The sequence below is a fragment of the Lampris incognitus genome, chromosome 17, assembly GCF_029633865.1.
Source record: "Lampris incognitus isolate fLamInc1 chromosome 17, fLamInc1.hap2, whole genome shotgun sequence".
In the NCBI taxonomy this organism is placed as follows: domain Eukaryota; kingdom Metazoa; phylum Chordata; class Actinopteri; order Lampriformes; family Lampridae; genus Lampris; species Lampris incognitus.
Genome location: NC_079227.1, coordinates 20,779,442 through 20,797,222, shown reverse-complemented (window position 1 = coordinate 20,797,222; position 17,781 = coordinate 20,779,442). Strand labels below are relative to the sequence as shown.

Below are 17,781 nucleotides of genomic sequence, written 5' to 3'. Positions count from 1 at the left end.
GCTTGTTGTGAGCATACTCTTGTGATTTTTATCAACAAAAAAAAGTTTCCCTAGATGAATAGGCCTCCTGTAAAACTCTCTGCTTCACACAAGTTAAAAGCCGTTGAGTTTACAGGTTGATTGGGTCTCAATGCTGAAAATGGGAGCAATGCCCTCACTCATAACACCTGCTAAGATGAATTTACTCTCATAAACGATACCCAAATATTCACCACCTCGGGTTGTGTATCGCTGAATAGTGCATACATGTGTACGGTTATTAGGTGATGGAATGAGCATGCTTGTTCGCACACATGCCCCCTCCTGCATACCTCCAGTCCCAGCCCAATGGTAATATTTCAGAAATGCAGGGCTATAAAATCAGGCTCTAGCATATATCTTTCAGGCGACTTGGTGCAGTCTACTAAGTACCTGCACAGTCAGTGAGCAGGGGATGGTGAAACTGGGGATTTCATCAGCTCAGTAGTTTGCGAAGACAAGACCAAAAACACCTCCAAGTGCTGGTCTGCTCTTTTGAGTTCAGTTCAGTAGTTAAAAGTGGTTTCTTCCTGCATGGGGCTGTGTTCAGTACTGTTTTCTGACTAAGTGACGTTCGGTAGAGGTTGGTTTAGTTCTCAGAGAGGTCGACCAGCCGGGCTGGGACAGGCTGGGTCAAGCCAGGCCGGGCCGGGAGAAGTGAGGTGTTAGTTAGACAAAAGGATGTTTTTCATTCGAAAGCAGTGAAAGTCATAAAGTCATCTATTGAACTGCATTAATCTCACAGGTAAAAAAAAAAAAAAAAGGTTAGGTGCCACAGCTGTGTTGTTGGTGCGGGAGGGGAAATAAATAATGAGGGAGGTCATAGCCGAATGTTGCAGGGGTGGGGGAACAATGTCTAAGGACAACGGTTAGCTTCTTTCCGTGAGCACGGGCCCTACCGTTGCTCTGGTCCACATGGGACACTTTCACAGAAATGGGTGATAAATGGATTTTGGGGAGTGGGTCTTCACCCAAAAAAAGGGAGTGCACAAATATAGAGATTCATTGCTGAAGTGCCATAACCCATCGGCGCCTGCCTGTTTGTATGCGTTCGTATGTGTCTGTGTTAGGTGTGTGTGTGTACATGTGCATGTAAGTGAGTGAGTTGACATGAATGTGCTTGTTTGTGTGTCTGGTGTTGGGAAGGGGGGGGGGGCAGCAGTTGTAGTCCAGCAGTCTGTCTGTCCGTCTAGTCTCTCTCTGTATCTCTGGGGGAGGGGGAGAAAAAAAACAAAACAACCCCCACCCCATGACGCCTCACTTGCACGTGTGAACGTCATAGACGCGCACACACTCCTGACAGCTGACGTAGCAGCACCAGTGGAAGATACAGTGGCACTTCTCCTTGCGCTTCTCAGTCCTGGTGTTGTGGCCCCGCCCACAGCACAGCAGGTCGCAGCCCTCGATGCCGTGCGACGACACGTTGCAGACGCGGTCCCGCGTCCCGAACGAGCCCGTCTCCGGGTTCGGCTCGCAGAAGTTCGGCGAGCCCTCGTAGTAGACCAGGTCACGCTCGGTGGGGTGCTTGAAGAAGGCATACTTGGCGCGCAGGGTCTCCACCCAGCCGCGCGACTCCCGGTGCTTCTCCACCACCATCTCCGAAGCGCTGTCGTACTTGTCCTTCAGGTAGTCGCCCAGCATGCGGAAGTCAGGCTGCGCCCACCAGCACGTTTTCACCTCACAGCTCCCCGAGAGGCCGTGGCACTTGCAACGCAGGTGCATGTGGTCGAGGATAGTCTGAAAAACGCAAGAGAGAGAGAACACTTTGGTTTAAGGCTATATCTTCAGACTAGATGCTAAAATCAGATTTTTGATATATTCTGATTCTGATTCTGATTATATCAAGTCTAGCCAGCAAAAAAAAAAAACCCCACATTGGAACCAATTTACACGAATCAAAATCAACATTAAAAACATTCATAACATTGATGTAGATCGTGCCAATGTGATGCTGGCATTGACAGCAGCAGGAAACAAGGCTGCATCTATCAGCGTCCTCCGCAATCGCCAGTGCCGTCTTGTGTGAAGATGGAGTTCTGCACCGTGACAAGACATGGCTGTGGCATGAAGAGCGAGAGAATGCAACCAATGCAGATAGGTTGATGATGCATGAACGCACAAATCCGCCCTGTTCGCTTCCAAACAGCAAAGTGGACAGTCAGCCCCGAAGATCGGATTTGAGGAACAAATCTGATTTGACCACAGTTAAAAGTAGCCTAAATGTCATGTATAACAGACTTTGAAATATTTAGGGATTGATAACAATTCTGATACTGTCTGTGAATGTTCTCGTTCATCCAGGTCATGGTTATCCAAAGGAGTTGAATCAAGTGCAGCTGGACTTGGACTAGACCAAGCTTAGTCTAGCCAGAAAGGCACGAACTGAGGAAGCCTCTTGGATGAGAGGCGAAACGTCTTCACGGATATATACCACGTCCAGTTGCACTTGATTCAACTCCTTTGGATAATTCTGATACTGCTAAATGGAGAGGGTTCTTCTTAGACCATACGTTCCTCAGTCGATTTCTGTCAACACCTACTTTATGTTTTTCTTTCAGTATAATTTTTTTAAAAGCTTTTCTTTTTTTAAATGGGCACATGCTGTCCTTCCTAAACATATTCAGTTGTTTTCATCAATTAAAACGGTCCAGTTGTATCTGACAAAAACAAAATTTTAACATTGTGAGAAGACAATATTGTGAAGATGTTGTTGCTACATGGGTATTTTGAATTTTGAAATCTTAGTCTCGAGAACTGGTTTACTCTCTGGTTTATATACTGGTCACCCTAAATCACAGATGCTTTGTTTGCCAGGTCTGATAAGGGAAAAGTTACCACGCACACTTCTCCGTCTTGTTTACATGGCAAAAATCACGATTCATATGCTTGTCCGAGACTAGTTTTACTTTGAAGTTGTGGAACATTTGTTCGGTTAAATGATGTCACCACTAGCACTAGATCCCCACTTCTGTTTTTTTCTGAATCCAAATAGGAATCCTTTGTGTAAGGAAATGGTTCTAGGATGAGAGTATAAACCAAGGCGTTCAGCTAGGTGTCTTTGATCTGGATACCAATTGTTTCAGTGCCGTGGGCCAGTCAAGTCAGTCCACTCCCTGAAAGATGTGTTTGAATTTGAGGGTCAGCAGTTTACAGGGAAGACATTCAGTGACTCACCCTGACAAGCAAAAACCACCGAAAACCCATATACAGTGAGAAGCAAGAAGAAAAGAAGAATAACATGCCACTGGCTGCAACTTATGAGTGTCATGCAGCTGTGAAGTATAGAGGCACTGTTCTCCCGCTAATTCCCTCTGAAGTCACATCATGAGCACACCGCCAGCAGCTATGTTTTGCCTTTGTGTTTTGATTTTGTTCTGCTTTAATTCGCCGGCTATATTTAGCTGCAGAATTCCCCCAGCTGGGGCGGAAGACAGGTGGCTGTGCACCTCTGGGTGAGGAGGGGTTGAACAGGGGGTGGAGGGGGGGGTGCAAGTTGGGCTGTGACATCATGTTTTGAGCTTTTCGTGCCGACGGCAAGTCACACCTCCCTGCAAGCCCTTGTGGGTGGGTGGGTGGGTGGGGGGGCAAACCATCACAATGCCATGAGGGCTGGGTGGCGTAGCTGGGATCAGGCTTAGGAGAAAGAAGGGGAATGGAAGTGAGAGAAGAAAGGGTAAGAATAGAATAGAATACTCTTTATTAGTGATTTTGTACATACAAATGAAATTTACCCTCTGCATTTAACCCATCCTAGATGTGTAGCTAGGAGAAGTGGGCTGCCGCCATGCAGCACCCGGGGACCAACTCCAGTTATTTCTTGCCACTGCCTTGGTCAGGGGCACAGACGGGTGTAATAACCCAAACATGCATGTCTTTTTGATGTCCACACAGAAAGGACCTAGGACGGCCTGGGGTTTCGAACCCAGGACCTTTTTTGTTGTGAGGAAACAGCGTTAACCACTTGGCCACCATGCCGCCCAAGGCACGGTGGCCCAGTGGAGAAGGATGGCAAGGTATATGGAAAAGGGGAATAGGAGAAAGAGCGGGGAAAAGAAGTGGATGGAAAAGGAGAGGAGAGGAGCAGGAAAAGGAGTATTGGCAGCACAATACAGTTCAGGGGTCTCCTCCTATCTGCTCCAATTGGTCTTGTCTTTTCGCCCCTCAGTGAAGCTTTTGGGGAGCCGATTTGTCTCCCGGGAGTGACAACAGCCAGTGACGGTTTAAGTCTGCGCTGATTCCCTTCTTTTCCCCCTCATCTCACTCGGGTTATTTGTCTGTCAGGGAATTTTTCATTGGGATGCAAGGCATGAAAGGCGAGGTGTGGGGGCAAAGCGGAGAGGGCGGGGTATTGCTTAGATCAGTAATTACCCAGTCACTCAAAGTGAAGTGCTACTTTTCGGGTGGAAACTCAGAAATGCATGCACAAGTCAAATACTGAAATCCCTGCCTGTCATGCGTACAACTGGTAATCCCCACACGGCAACGTTTTCTGGATAATTCTGTTTCTTTGAACAATCAGGTCATTGTTCAGAGCATATAGTTTGTTCATTTACCATCTGCTTAGGCTACGGGGCTGGGTGTACCTTGGGTGTGCTCTGCATTAATTTGTTGTGTAATAGCGCTGAGTTGGTCCAAAAAAAATCTTAACTTATTTCAGTGCAATTAAATACCTGTACCTGATAGAATGTGCTAAGCAATGGCCCCACGATGCACCTCAAAAGTCAGTAATGCAGATGTTTTTGATTAAGTAGCTATTAAAACCCATATACCGTATTTCAAACTGAAGCGCTGATCTTTGAGCAGTTAGTCGGACCTAAACCGACTCCCAGATATTTTCTAACATCGTCATGCATTTTGAACTGTCTCTTTCTAATGAAAAAAAGCATAAAAAGTAGATTTAAGGTTTTTTCCCCTCTTTTAAAAAGCACCTCTCTGTAGTAAATCTCCTCTTTTTCCCTGATACTCATGGTGTCATCAGGTACCTTCGTTTACATACAGCCAATCAAATTGCATCATGAAATAATGACACCACACCCAGTCTGCAGTTGTCACTCAAATGTCATCTCATGAATATTAATCAGGACGAGGCCACTCCCTCACAGTTCTGGAGACAGTTGAGAACAGTTAAGGATAAATGCAAAAAAAACCAAAAACAATACTAGTCATTTACAAATAAAAAAAACTTGTCCAACGGTTTATTACACCGTGTTCAAGGTTGACAGACATGACAAGTTAAATCTGACTAATGATTTTGGTCTGAATTTTAGATTTGTGATGATGAATATGTTGATTACGACTACAGCAGCACGACAAGTCACCGCGGATTAGCAGCCCCTCACACGTGAGCCGTCGTCTTTACCGTGCGTCCCGCCTCATTGTTGTGCCGGTTCATGGCCGACCGTGCGTCCGGACGGTTTTCTCTGGCGTCGGCGAACTCCCTCGACACCAGCACCCCAAACTCAGCATCCTCGCTGCAGCCACCCCACTTCCAGCCCTCCCCGGGGGGGCCCTTGTGGTGGGAGTCACAACCGCACATGGTGGAGGTTCCCTCGGCACAGGAGCGCGTCACCGCGAACGCCACCCCTGCCGAGGCAATGGCGTGGACGAACGCCGACTCTCTGGTGGCTGAGAAACGGAAAAGGAGAAAGAGAGCAGAGGAAGGAGACAGAAAGAGAGAGAGAGAGAGAAAGAGAGAGAGAGAATGTCAATCTACAGTTCGAGTAAGACGACAGCAGACCTCACTACCACCAACATCCACAGAGGGATATTGTAAGGGATCCCCCCTCGGGCAGAAAACCTTTTAACACAACATTTCACCTTTAAGTAGGCACATACCTGAACATTTCGTAAGTATGTGCCACTGAAAAACAAAAAGGCAACAAAAAAACAAAGAAGCTCTAAATCCATTAGATTCCATTCAAATTTGGTCAATTACATTGGACTGAGCAATTCCACCTCTTCATGTATTTGCCATATCTAAGATCGCAGCCTTTCCTGTGTGAACATCAGTTGCGAGGGAGAGGAGGAGGCACAGTGCTACAGGAGACATGAAGGGCCCTTAAAGCAAGACTCCCTGCAGTGACATCAGCCCATTGTGGTTGTTGTCAGGAGGACCTAATGCTCAGTGGGATCTCAGTGACCTCCTGTCATCCCTTAGGTGCGCTGCTTTGCATCTGGATAGTGTTTCAGGAATGTCGTCCCCCCCAACCCCACAGACACAGACACACACAGACACACACGCACTCCTCCCTGTTCACAGCCCAGGGCCCTCTGGTGAAACCTAGCAGCGTGTCGGCCTGTCTCTTTTTTAGCGCCGAGGGGATGGAGTTACGCCTCCTTTGAAGGCAACAGCTTATTATGTAACGAGACACCATTGTTTCACAATCGCAGCACACTTACCGTGGCTCACCCATTTCAGTCTACCACCTCTGTTATACACACACCCACACACCCACACATGTACACACAACTAGAGGGTATGAGGAGGGGTCCGGTGTGTGGTGACTCTATTGCGCAAGAGCATCTGAAGCACCACAATTTAGTTCCTCAGATATGAATGAAAAACCCTCCACAGTAGGAAACTTAATTTTATTGACTGCCGGCCTCGCTGGCTGGCAAACTGAGAACATCGCCAGCATCCTCCGCTGCTTGACCAGCCAACAAGCTTTCTGTAGAGCAGGCCATCTCACTCGAAAAAATGGACAAACATTTGGCTGGTGGCTCGTATTGAGGGGAAATGTTAACACAATCACTGTCTCTAGTATTACCAAAGGTACATCACCTTAGCATCCTCACACACAGCTTCCAAATGTAATTACTATGTAATATTTTCTAGTTATAAACTGCACACTAAAATAACCTCTCCTGCAATCTGTCAACCTATTTTTCCTGCGAAGCATCTCCAGTAAAAGGACACAGTTTTAGGTTAGAATCCTCAGTGAATGGTTATTTGATTGGATGACAACACACCTCAGGTTGGGCATCCCAGCTTGCCCTGGCAAGCCTCGCTGGGCCCTCCACAACAGGGGCCTGTGAGCCATGGGTCCCTGGAGCTCTGGCTGTTAGCCAAGGCTAGCGCTGCTCCTGCTACCTGCTGGGCCCATCAATCCGCCTTTGTTTCCCTTGTGTCACACTGTATTACCCACACAAAGGACCCAGCGACTCGCGCCCCAGCAGGCCCGCTCTGCCCGGAGCTGGCATTCCCTAAACTCCGTAACCCTCCCAGCCCCCCTTCAAGCCACCCCTCCGCCAACACCCTGAGCTCAGATCCCATCCTCCTCCTCCTCCTCCTCCTCTTCCTTCTCCACCACCACTACCACCACCACCAGGCCTCATCCCCCTGCTTTCCCCAGCCATCCACCGCCAATGCCATCGTCCGTAGCCGGCACAACGCTTAAGGTGGCCGGTGGATGGTAGCCCGGCGTCTCCCTCACCAAACTCCTCTAAACATCCATCACTTCCCAAGTCAAACACTCACCCTCCACACAGTCCCTTCCTTCGTGTCTCCCTTGTTTCCTTCCTATACTTTCCTCCCTGTCTCCTACCTTCTGTCTTTGCTTCCTTATTGCACCGTGCACACACCCGGGGCTAGGTTGAGAGAGATCCCCTTTCAGCCTGTTTTCATGACAGAGTCAAAAGGGCGTGTGAATGGGGCGTCCGTGGGAGCTGGGCTGTGTGAGGCGCGCACTGGTCTTCATGCACAGTAGGGGTTGAGCAGAGCCCCCCAGCCCTTTTCTATTGCCTGTAATCTCATTTGGCCTCCCCTCTCCCTTTTATTTGACTGAGGAACTGGGGAGGCTCACACTGCCCAGTTCTGCCCAGATTCCTTCCCCTCTGACACAGGCTAATTCATTTCCAATCAGCATCCTCGCTCGCAACACACACACACACACACACACACACACACACACACACACACACACACACACACACACACACACACACACACACACACACACACACGTCTATCTTTGTAATTAAGGACTGCAGGGCCTTGAGCAGGGTCCCTCTGTCCTGGCTACGGTTTTCCCCTTGTGCATTCTGGGTACCTCTGTGTCTGCTTTACAGGGGTTGTTTAAAAAGACACAGCCAGGGTTGAAGCGGTTGACAATTAGTATTCCGCGTGCGAAGCACCTGATAGATGTCTCCAGTGTGTCAGCTGTGCTTGTGAGCCTCTGCTGATGGATTTACAGCACTGACCTTCTTTCATGTATGAGAGAGTACACATGTTTGGGGAAAAACCAAAATGAGGGCGCTGACTCCAAAGGCGAAAAAAAAAGAAGAAGAAAAAAAGGGGTGGGTGGGTGTTGAAGGTAAAGATGGATGGAAGTGAACTAATATGTCGGTGCTTGCACCAATGCTTATTTCTCACAGTCAAAAGGTGAACAAGATTATAATTGCCCTAGTCGTCATTTGTCAGCATGAGCCCAGAGAGCAGTTGCGCTCATACTGTCCTGTTAAATCTGTAACAGCTTGCACCAGTCTTGCTTATGCAACTTGTTATCCATCTATCTGTATGTCTATCTCTCCGTCTGTCTGCTTACCTACCTACCATCCTACCGACCTATCAGCTCTCCAAGTCCAATACTTGGTATTAAAACCTTACGCGTTATGTAAAAACAAATTCTCATTATGGTTCTGATCAGATCATTTATGTTCTGAACAGATCATTTATGTTACACTTCCTTTTAAAGACTCAGCCTCTAATCTCTGATATATATATATATATATATATATATATATATATATATATATATATATATATATATATATATATATATATATATATATGTCTCATTAGAATATGAAGCGATAAACATTTATGACATGCAAAGCAGTTTTTTTCCTCATAGTGGTACTTGCAGGAAACTTACCTTTATCAAGCACGGGGCCGAAGATGGCGAGGTTGTCCTTGATGGTGGTGCAGTTCCATCGGCGACCCCTGAACTGGTGCTGGCATTCCTGGATGCCCAGCTTGACACCTTCGGCAACGCTGGGCATGATCTCGATGTAGTTGCGACAGAAGCGCAGCTGCTTGGGCACCAGGCCAGGGATGGAGCCGCAGAGGATGGGTTGGGAGCCCAGAGACGAGTACTGTTGCCCCAGGGCCAGGGACCTGCGACGCATGGAGCAGGGAACAGCAGGGGAGCCTCGTTTAGATGGACAGGCCAGACACAACTGTAACCTCGCCTAAGCAGTTCTCAAACTGGCACGTCTACCACTGCTTGTACGCAGTGCGCCCCTCAGTGGTAAGCCAGTTAACTCTTGAAAATTATTGCCATGCACTGAGAAGATTGCAAAGCCCAATCAAAACCATAGAAATGTTTCATCATGCTAAATGTCATTTATTTCACCAGTCTAATCCGAGTACATTCATATCATAGTATGATCTTGGTGGTGAGATTTTATTTGTCAGCAAAAAAAACAAACCCATTTATTCTTGTCATAGTGAGAGACTATCCATTGGAGGTGTGTGTGTGTGTGTGTGTGGGTGTGTGTGTGGGTGTGGGTGTGGGTGTGTATGCAAAATATCTTTTAGTTTCTCTTTGCTTTCAGTCTCTCCAAATATTCGGTTTAGGGAGGTGCAGCATGACAAAATCTGAAATAAGGGGCAGCATTATATGAGAAGAGATCATGACTTATCACTTCAACCCAACACCAACCACAGCCTCCTATCACGGGGCCGCATTAAAAAAACAGCAACTCTTGAGCTGATTTGTTTGATTAAACACGTATAGATTGAAATTATTTACACTTTCTCATCTCACTATCTCTTTGACAGTGCTTTTCAAATCCTATAGACCAAGGCGCTGAAAGTAAAGGCTTCGCAGCACAAGCAGTTGTCCTCCCTGAACTCAGTCATACAATGGCCCCGGTGGTGATATGCCAAGGAGGCCCCTGTAAAACGCAACCTGCTCTCAGAGAGGAGGCCAGGCCACCCCGCTTTATTTACCGATCTCACATTTTACCACTTCAGTGTGGACATTTTCCTCTAGTTTATTTTTCCCTCATTACTTGATGTTACTCGCCATTCATTTAGTCATTAATTACTTGTTGCTGATGAGCTCTGTAAGCACTCTTTTGTGTCAGCGCAATGACTCATTTGAGTGTTTTATTGACTTATCTGCTAAATGCAGTGTATATAGAGTGCCTCTGCTTGTTTGCTTTCCTTCCCCCTACCACTACCACCAGCATGTAGAGAAGCTAATAAGCTGACTCCAGGGCAAGGACATGACCAGGGCATGTATTGACTTTCCAAAGTGTTAGTATGTGCAGATCCTGATGATCTGATATGATGGTGGATAGGACGTGTCTAGCCCACACTGTGGGAAAAGCCCTACCATGCCATCTAAAACATCTCAAAAGCACATTGCCAGCATTTCTCTCATTTATTTGTGGTTTTCCTCTGGAACTGAGTTTTAGCAGTGACAGCATGTGCGGGGGGGGGGGGGGGGGTTACAGGTTACAGATAGAGTGGGCATACCTGAAGCTACACGGCTCACCAGAGGGCTGGTGTAGATGTGCCTACACAGGGATTAATCACCACAACGAGACAACGGAGATCAGCCTGTGATGCCAGAAACCATTATAGTTTCATTGAGGTAATTAATTTTAATTGCCTGCTTTTTTCTCCTGAAATAAGGGAGATGGAAGAGATGATGTTTGCCATGCCCATGTTTTAACATGCTTCTTGGGATGACAGGCTCAAACAAAACTGTACCATTCCTTCCAGAAGCTCTGACATTGACTGAGGCAGTGTGCCTCTGACTTATTGTTTATTTATTCTTGAGCATGTCACTTGTACAATAAACAAACAAACAAGCTGATATACTGACCTACATACTTGAGTGATGAAGACTCTTACTAGATTTATGTGTTCACCACATATTCATGATTGACTCCACTCTTCTGAGTGTACGAGACAAAGCTATATTTATGTGTGTGTGCATATGAATTGATGAGTGAGTGTGTGTGTAAGAGAAGGAGAGAGAGTGAGGAGTGGGAGAGAGAGAGGAACAAACTGTCAATCTTAAGTTCTAAGGCAGGGGCCTTGCCAACATTGAACAGACTCTCCAACACTCCACTGAGCCTGGGCGGACAGCATGGCCCTGGAGGCCATGAGAGGATCATGGGGGAACAATCGACGCCGATCAGATCAGAGCGCCACTCGGGATGACCTCAGGCCCCCTGCGGGGCGCAACCCTATCACGGCAGCCACTGACTCTGACAGATGAGCGCGGCTCTGTGCCCCATCCCAACACAAAAGCCGAGCCATTGAAGTCACAGGCAAAAAATCCCCCCCCGGATAGGTTCACAGCTCATGTGAGCTTTTGCTTTCTATATGGCCCCCACCAGTCGCCCCCAATGCCGCTCCCTCCTCCCTTACGCTTTTGGTTTTTTTGATCTCTTGGAGTACAGGTGAGCATTGTTACAGCAGGTACTGAAACTTGCCAATGGAGACTACGTCTTGAGACATGAGGCTGAGAGGTCTCGCTCCTGCAACAATGGGATATATGATGATAGCATAAACAGCTATGAGCTATTCGTGAGCCATTGGCATGTTTTTCGTGACTGACGAAATGTCAGCAATGACAGCTTGTTTTGCTTAGAGCAAAACAATGGACCCGGATAATAACACAAGACAAAAATGTAAATCTCAATAAGAAAATTTGTCTTGAGCAAAGTGCCTCAAGGACACCCTCTTTACATAAACTCTTTCATAAGCATTTTAAATTTAAAAAAATCAATATCTGCTATTCCACATCCAAGTTAATAATCCAAACCATTTGATGTTCCGACGCAGAGAGCGAGTAATTCGATAGTGGTCATCAATCTCCATTCATATTCTTGTCTTGTGTTTATCCAAGCGAAGCCATGCTAGCTCATCTGCCAGTCCAAATCCCAGAAACGTCACTGAGTTCAAGAGTTGCTGACTTCACTCTGTCTGGTGACTGAGTGACTAAGTAGAATAATTACACTGTCTGTTAGCAAGGTTACTGCCCATTAATCTCTCAGTCACGAGATGGACCAGAGTACCAGATGCACGGCACAAAACTGCTTGTGTAACAGCCAGGATTCGAAACCAACATGTACCGATTCATTCAAGTGAAAAATCTTCTGTGAGGAGATAGCTGTTCCCCACTGCCACTCTGCCAACATTTGCCACATTTGAGGCCTCGTCCAAGAGAGCTAACCAGTTTGCCCACCTTTCCAAGGCACTTGCTGACGTTCAGGCTTAGTTGGCAACTTACGAGACTTTTGATGAAATCAATTAACTAACCACGCTTGGCTTTGTGGTGGACATAGCGTGTTTAGACAACAGGATGGGGATTGGCCTGCCTTTTTGACTTTGTTTATAAAGGATGTGCCTCACTTGAGCCGCAAAAGACAGATGAGATGAAAGGGATATCTTTTTGGCTAGGTGCTAATGAGAGTCTTAACCCTGAAGGGAAAGCCTTCGGGTATGAGGTGTATTGTGCAAATAGACACAATCTTACACGCACAGACGTGAATGCTCCCTCTCTCACGCACACACACACACACACACATATACACATAGACCCATGCATGTATATCCACACAGACCACATGTGTGCCATGCTGATCCCGCCTACTTTGTCTTGCTTCTGAGAAGCCACGAGCGACGTGTCTGAACCGAGCCAGGGAGCAGCGCAGACGCGGAGACCTCCGCAGGAGCAGAATGCCGGGGGAATCCGCTGCAGGGGACTAGACAAGGAGAGGAGCAGAAGCTAACTGCAGGGCTTGGCAGGTGCATGCCTAGGCAGGTCCGTATGGGGCCTCCTATTGCCCCGGGGGAGTTTTCTACTCGGTTGGAAGGGAGGGATGGGGGGGGGTTCCTCAGTATCAACACCAAGCTGATGTGAACGCATGAAGGGCCACTGGAAACCACAGCCATGAAGGAGAGGAAACAAAGGGATTCCACCACACACCTCGCTGAAGAAGGGAAATTCATACACATGGCATTGTGATGGTCTGAAGGAAAACTTTGTCAAGTTTTGTATGAGTGTGATCTCCTTGAAGTGGGTGTCAACCACTCCCAGTATTAAAATAATAAGCGCCAAAATACTTCAGCAGCTTATAAGATGACTCAAACAGGATTTTGATAAGATATGGACCTAATTAAGACTTGCCACAAACATTATGAGGTTTGTGTGGACTTGTGCATGTCACAGCCCTGGCCATGCCTCCAGTTGTTTCCCTTGTGTTTCCCTTCTCCCCGGTGTCTCCTGTTTTCCTGTCTGTCTCTGTATGTGTGTGTATGTGGTGTGGGCGTGGCTTCCTTCCTTGGCACTCTCCGGCTCCCTACTGATTGCAGCTCATTCACCTCACCTGCCCAGCCTGCACACCTGCCATCCATCAACTCAACAGTATACATCTCCTCCAGTTTTCCATCCACTCATTGCCAGATCGTCGTTGCAACTACAGTGGTAGGCTGTTGCTCTGCAATCACATATTCGACGTTATTTCTCATGTTGTTCGCATTACCTGTATTTACTGTGTTTCCTTGTGCTTCCAGGGTCACTACTCTCCGGTGCCCTCGCCTGCTCGCTAACCAAACCCTTGAGTTTATCCTCAACCAGCCACGCTCACTCCCTCATCCGTCTGTCCTACTCAGCTCAACTCTGCTAACCACCATCCAGCTCAGCAGAGCCATCCACCATCACCTCTCTACCTTCTGCCTTGCCTGCCATCCTCATTTCCCCCTTTATTCCTACAATAAACCCCTTTTCATATTACTTGATCCCATTGGGTCCCCCTCTACTGATCAGAACGGAGCACCTCGGTTTTTACCAGGGCTTTTCTCTAAGAAAGCATCACTTGATACCAACTTCAAAATCTTGTAGTGAGAAGAACATGTCGGAGATATTTTCACGGGAGGTCTATTACATGAGGGTTATATATATTTATTCTTTTTGTGGGGGGGGGGGCGTCCTGACAGACGACCTAGGTGAGGTGTATTACATGATTGACAGTGTAGCACCCGTCTGCACAGATTAGCTTTTTGTGTGTGACAATCTGTCATGTCCAGAGGCAAAAGAAAAAACACCGGGTGACCCTCTGAACCTGTTGAGCAGAATGTGACATTTGACCTGGCAGCCTTGAGCTTGATGATCTGAAGGTCATGTCCAGGGCATATGTACAAATTGTCTGTGAGTAAGACTGATTTCAACTCCCTTTTACCCCCTACTCCAAGTAAAGTCCATGTAATGACGTGACTCAATCTGACCCTTTCCTTTTACGAAGAACCCAGACTGTAATATCTCCTTCCTTCCGTTTTTGAAGGAGCAAAAATGTCAAACATTCAATCAAATAGACGAGTTGAGTTAATTGACTGTTGCCATGAGACACAAACTTGTACAAGAACAGGCTTTTCATATGTAGGTCACTGTGAGAGCCTAAAATCCTTAAAACACCATCTAACAGCTGCCAAACAGGCAACCGCACACACGGTTTAGGCGTGCACTTGCATGGGAACACACTCATCCTAAGTGAAGATTTAATAACTTTCCTATAGCCAAAGTTTATCTACAATTACTATGTCGTGCACGGTTTAGAGAACCATCTATAAATTTTAGCTTGACAGCATTTGGCAATCGCCTAAATCGGAAAATGGTGCAGTTGCATGGTTTTCAAGGTCCAGCATTTTCTTTTAACGATCCTACTAATGTAATGTCAAACTCTTTAAACAGCCAACTACGTGGACCCTAAAATTTATCAATCTGCTTTTTAATGCAACTACTAATTGTCCACATATACTTCTAAGCGCACAGTTGCCACGCTGTAATAACAAAATGACCACTTACCGATTGCGACACAGTCAATGCTAATGAATATAGCATTTGGCTAAGGCGCAGTCGGGCGCCACCCCACCCCTCCCCACATCGTAGACCTTCACCCTGTCTGCCGCCCAATGACTGCTGGGATAGGGTCCAGCATCCTCGCGACCCTGACAGCAGGATAAGCGGTTTGGATAATGGATGGATAATTACTTATAGATATATTTGAGTAAAATGTATAATCTTCACATAAAGTGTAATTTAAAAATGTTCTACGCTGTCTAAAGTTACCGATAGGTGCGTATTTCCGGGGGGGCCTGGGGCGCAAGAATCTCCGCTCGTTGACTCGTTATAAGTTGTACATGCGCAGTTCGCTGATTTAAAAACAATTAACCACTGGATGGCAGCCGAGCGCAATTGGCTCGTGTGTTATTTTTGATACACGAATCCAGGGAAGTACCGGAAGTAAACATCGCCATTACTACGGTGGCGTTTTCCTACAGTACACCTGCGTTTGAACGCAAGCTGTCAGAAATGTACAATTTTCTACTTTTACGTTACGTTACTTTTGACAACGTGAATTTTTGACAATGTTTGGAAGTTCGGGAAGAACCTGTGCAGTTCTCAGCTGCTCCAATAATAGTGGCAAACATCAACTTTGAAAAAAAAATGCGAAATTCACACGCCTTTACTTCATGAAGAGAGACCATACACTTTACATAGATTCCCCGGGCGTACAAAGGACCAAGATGTTCGCCAGAAGTGGATCAAGGATATTAACAGAAAGGACCCCCCCCCCATAACAACAGCACGGTAGGTTTTGATTAACAGTAGTGAATCTCTATTCATCTACGGTTAGGGTTACTACCCATGCAGACACCGTCACCGCAGGAAAGGCGGCGCCGCTAGATGGAACACACGAATCGGTACGAATCAGGCGATTTACAGGGCGCTCGGAGTAGAGCCGCTGCTCCTTCGCATCGAAAGGAGCCAGTTGAGGTGGTTCGGGCATCTGATTAGGATGTCTCCTGGGCGCCTTCCTTTGGAGGTTTACCGGGCACGGCCAACTGGGAGGAGACCCCAGGGTAGACCCCAGAACTCGCTGGAGGGACTACATGTCCAATCTGGCCTGGGAACGCCTTGGGATCCCCCAGGAGGAGCTGGAGGGCGTTGCTGGGGAGGGGGACGTCTGGAGTGCCCTACTTAGCTCGCTGCCACAGCGACCCGACCCCGGAGAAGCGGCTGAAGATGAGATGAGATGATTTTCTCAGGGTTTTGCGTTGTGTTTTCTTTCACGCTTACTTTAGTCTTTCAACATAACGAATTGTGTTATAAAAGATAAAGAATTTGCACTAATTGAAGCACATTAACTTACCTTAACTAAACACATTTCATTATAAATGTTAATTTAGCTTAGCAAATACAAATAAAGGCCTTTTCATTTATTTAAAAAGTGAAAAAAGTGAAGTCAGTTTATTTATGAAGCACATGTAACAAACAAACGTTGAACAAAGTGCATTACAGAGAGATTAAAATAATTAAAATCAAACAAAAACACAGGTATAATCAGATAAAAACACAGACATAAATAAGAGGATATAAGTAAAGTACTATTTATAGTCACAAATGCACTGGTGTGACACCTTAGTAGATGTTTGGTTGATTTTTTGTATAGCCCCAATAGCCCCCCCCCACCCCCCGGAGAAAAATGCACCAGCCGCCACTGCTAACACTTAGTGGACATTTTGTCTTTTTGAGTTTTCAATACAGCTCAACAACATCGGCAGAAAAGTAACATGAAATAAAATACGTTTAGCCATTTATAGTGTGAAAAATTGAAAGTCATTTTGAGTACCTCTGACTATCTGCAGTAGTGAATATTTGTGTGTGATGAATATGAGAATATTGTGAGTTATAGTATATCCGCACATGTACGCTAGCTCATTCTCAGTCGTTCTGCTGTGAGTATCACCTGTCGTTCCCCTGCCGGTTATGTAGTGAAATGTTAGGCTTCATCAAAGTATGTTCACGTTTGTTGGTTTAGCCAGATCAATTCAAACTTTTGAATGTACCCTGTTGTGTCTAAAGTGAGCAAAATATAACCTTGAAGTGGTACACACATGCATGGGAGAAAAATGGAACGAAAGGGGGATTAGAGAGAACCAGCCTAACTGTCGCAATCCATCCTCCTATGTGTTACTCCTCAGGCACTATTCAAAGGCTCATGGAAAGCTATATGTGTGTGTGTGTGTGTGTGTGTGTGTGTGTGTGTGTGTGTGTGTGTGTGTGTGTGTGTGTGAGAGAGAGAGAGAGAGAGAGAGAGAGAGAGAGAGAGAGAGAGAGAGAGAGAGAGAGAGAGAGAGAGAGAGAGAGAGAGAGAGAGAGAGAGAGAGAGAGAGAGAGAGAGAGAGAGAGAGAGAGAGAGACGAGGAGAGGAAAAGGTAAAGTGGACTGGATGGCTCTGTTGTTACTTGTACTCAAAGGCCATACTTAGAGCATACTTTGTGCTCAAATCCACATGGCAAGCTCTTGTGTTTGCGATGCTCATTTTTTTGCAAGCATTGTTACTGATTCTATTTTGTGGCTTGATACCAGCAGGGTTGCTTGAATTCTTTTCCAATTACAAATACACACATATACACACAAATAAGATACCTTGCACATCATAGCATTCCATTATGATGCAGCTACAGTTTCACATGTAATTTACTGTCCATTTGTTTGCAACAAAATCTGTGAGACACTTGTCACGTTTTAAATAGTTGTGGTGAGGTCAGGGGTAGAGTTGGGGTTCATGAAACGTTTACCCATCTGCAAAGGCCAACAACTTATTTGCCTTTACTGATTGTTGACGGTGAATGCCAAACGTTCTTATGCGTGTCTGAGCAAGTGAACTTATTTCATTAAAGAGAAATTAATAATGTTAGCTCATGCTGGTTTGCGCCTGAAGCATCAGGTCCTGAGT

At 46.3% G+C, this 17,781-nt stretch overlaps 1 protein-coding gene across 1 annotated transcript in view; it reads right to left on the bottom strand.

The window, feature by feature from the left end:
* Positions 1-1,275: 1,275 nt before the first annotated feature.
* wnt3 (wingless-type MMTV integration site family, member 3) overlaps positions 1,276-17,781 on the bottom strand; it is a 19,163-nt gene continuing 2,657 nt past the window's right edge. The window contains exons 2-4 of the mRNA XM_056296939.1: positions 8,892-9,133; positions 5,378-5,643; positions 1,276-1,755 (exon numbers count right to left, since the gene is read on the bottom strand). Of these exons, the coding sequence (XP_056152914.1) occupies positions 1,276-1,755; positions 5,378-5,643; positions 8,892-9,133 (988 nt within the window). The remainder of the gene's footprint in view (positions 1,756-5,377; positions 5,644-8,891; positions 9,134-17,781) is intronic.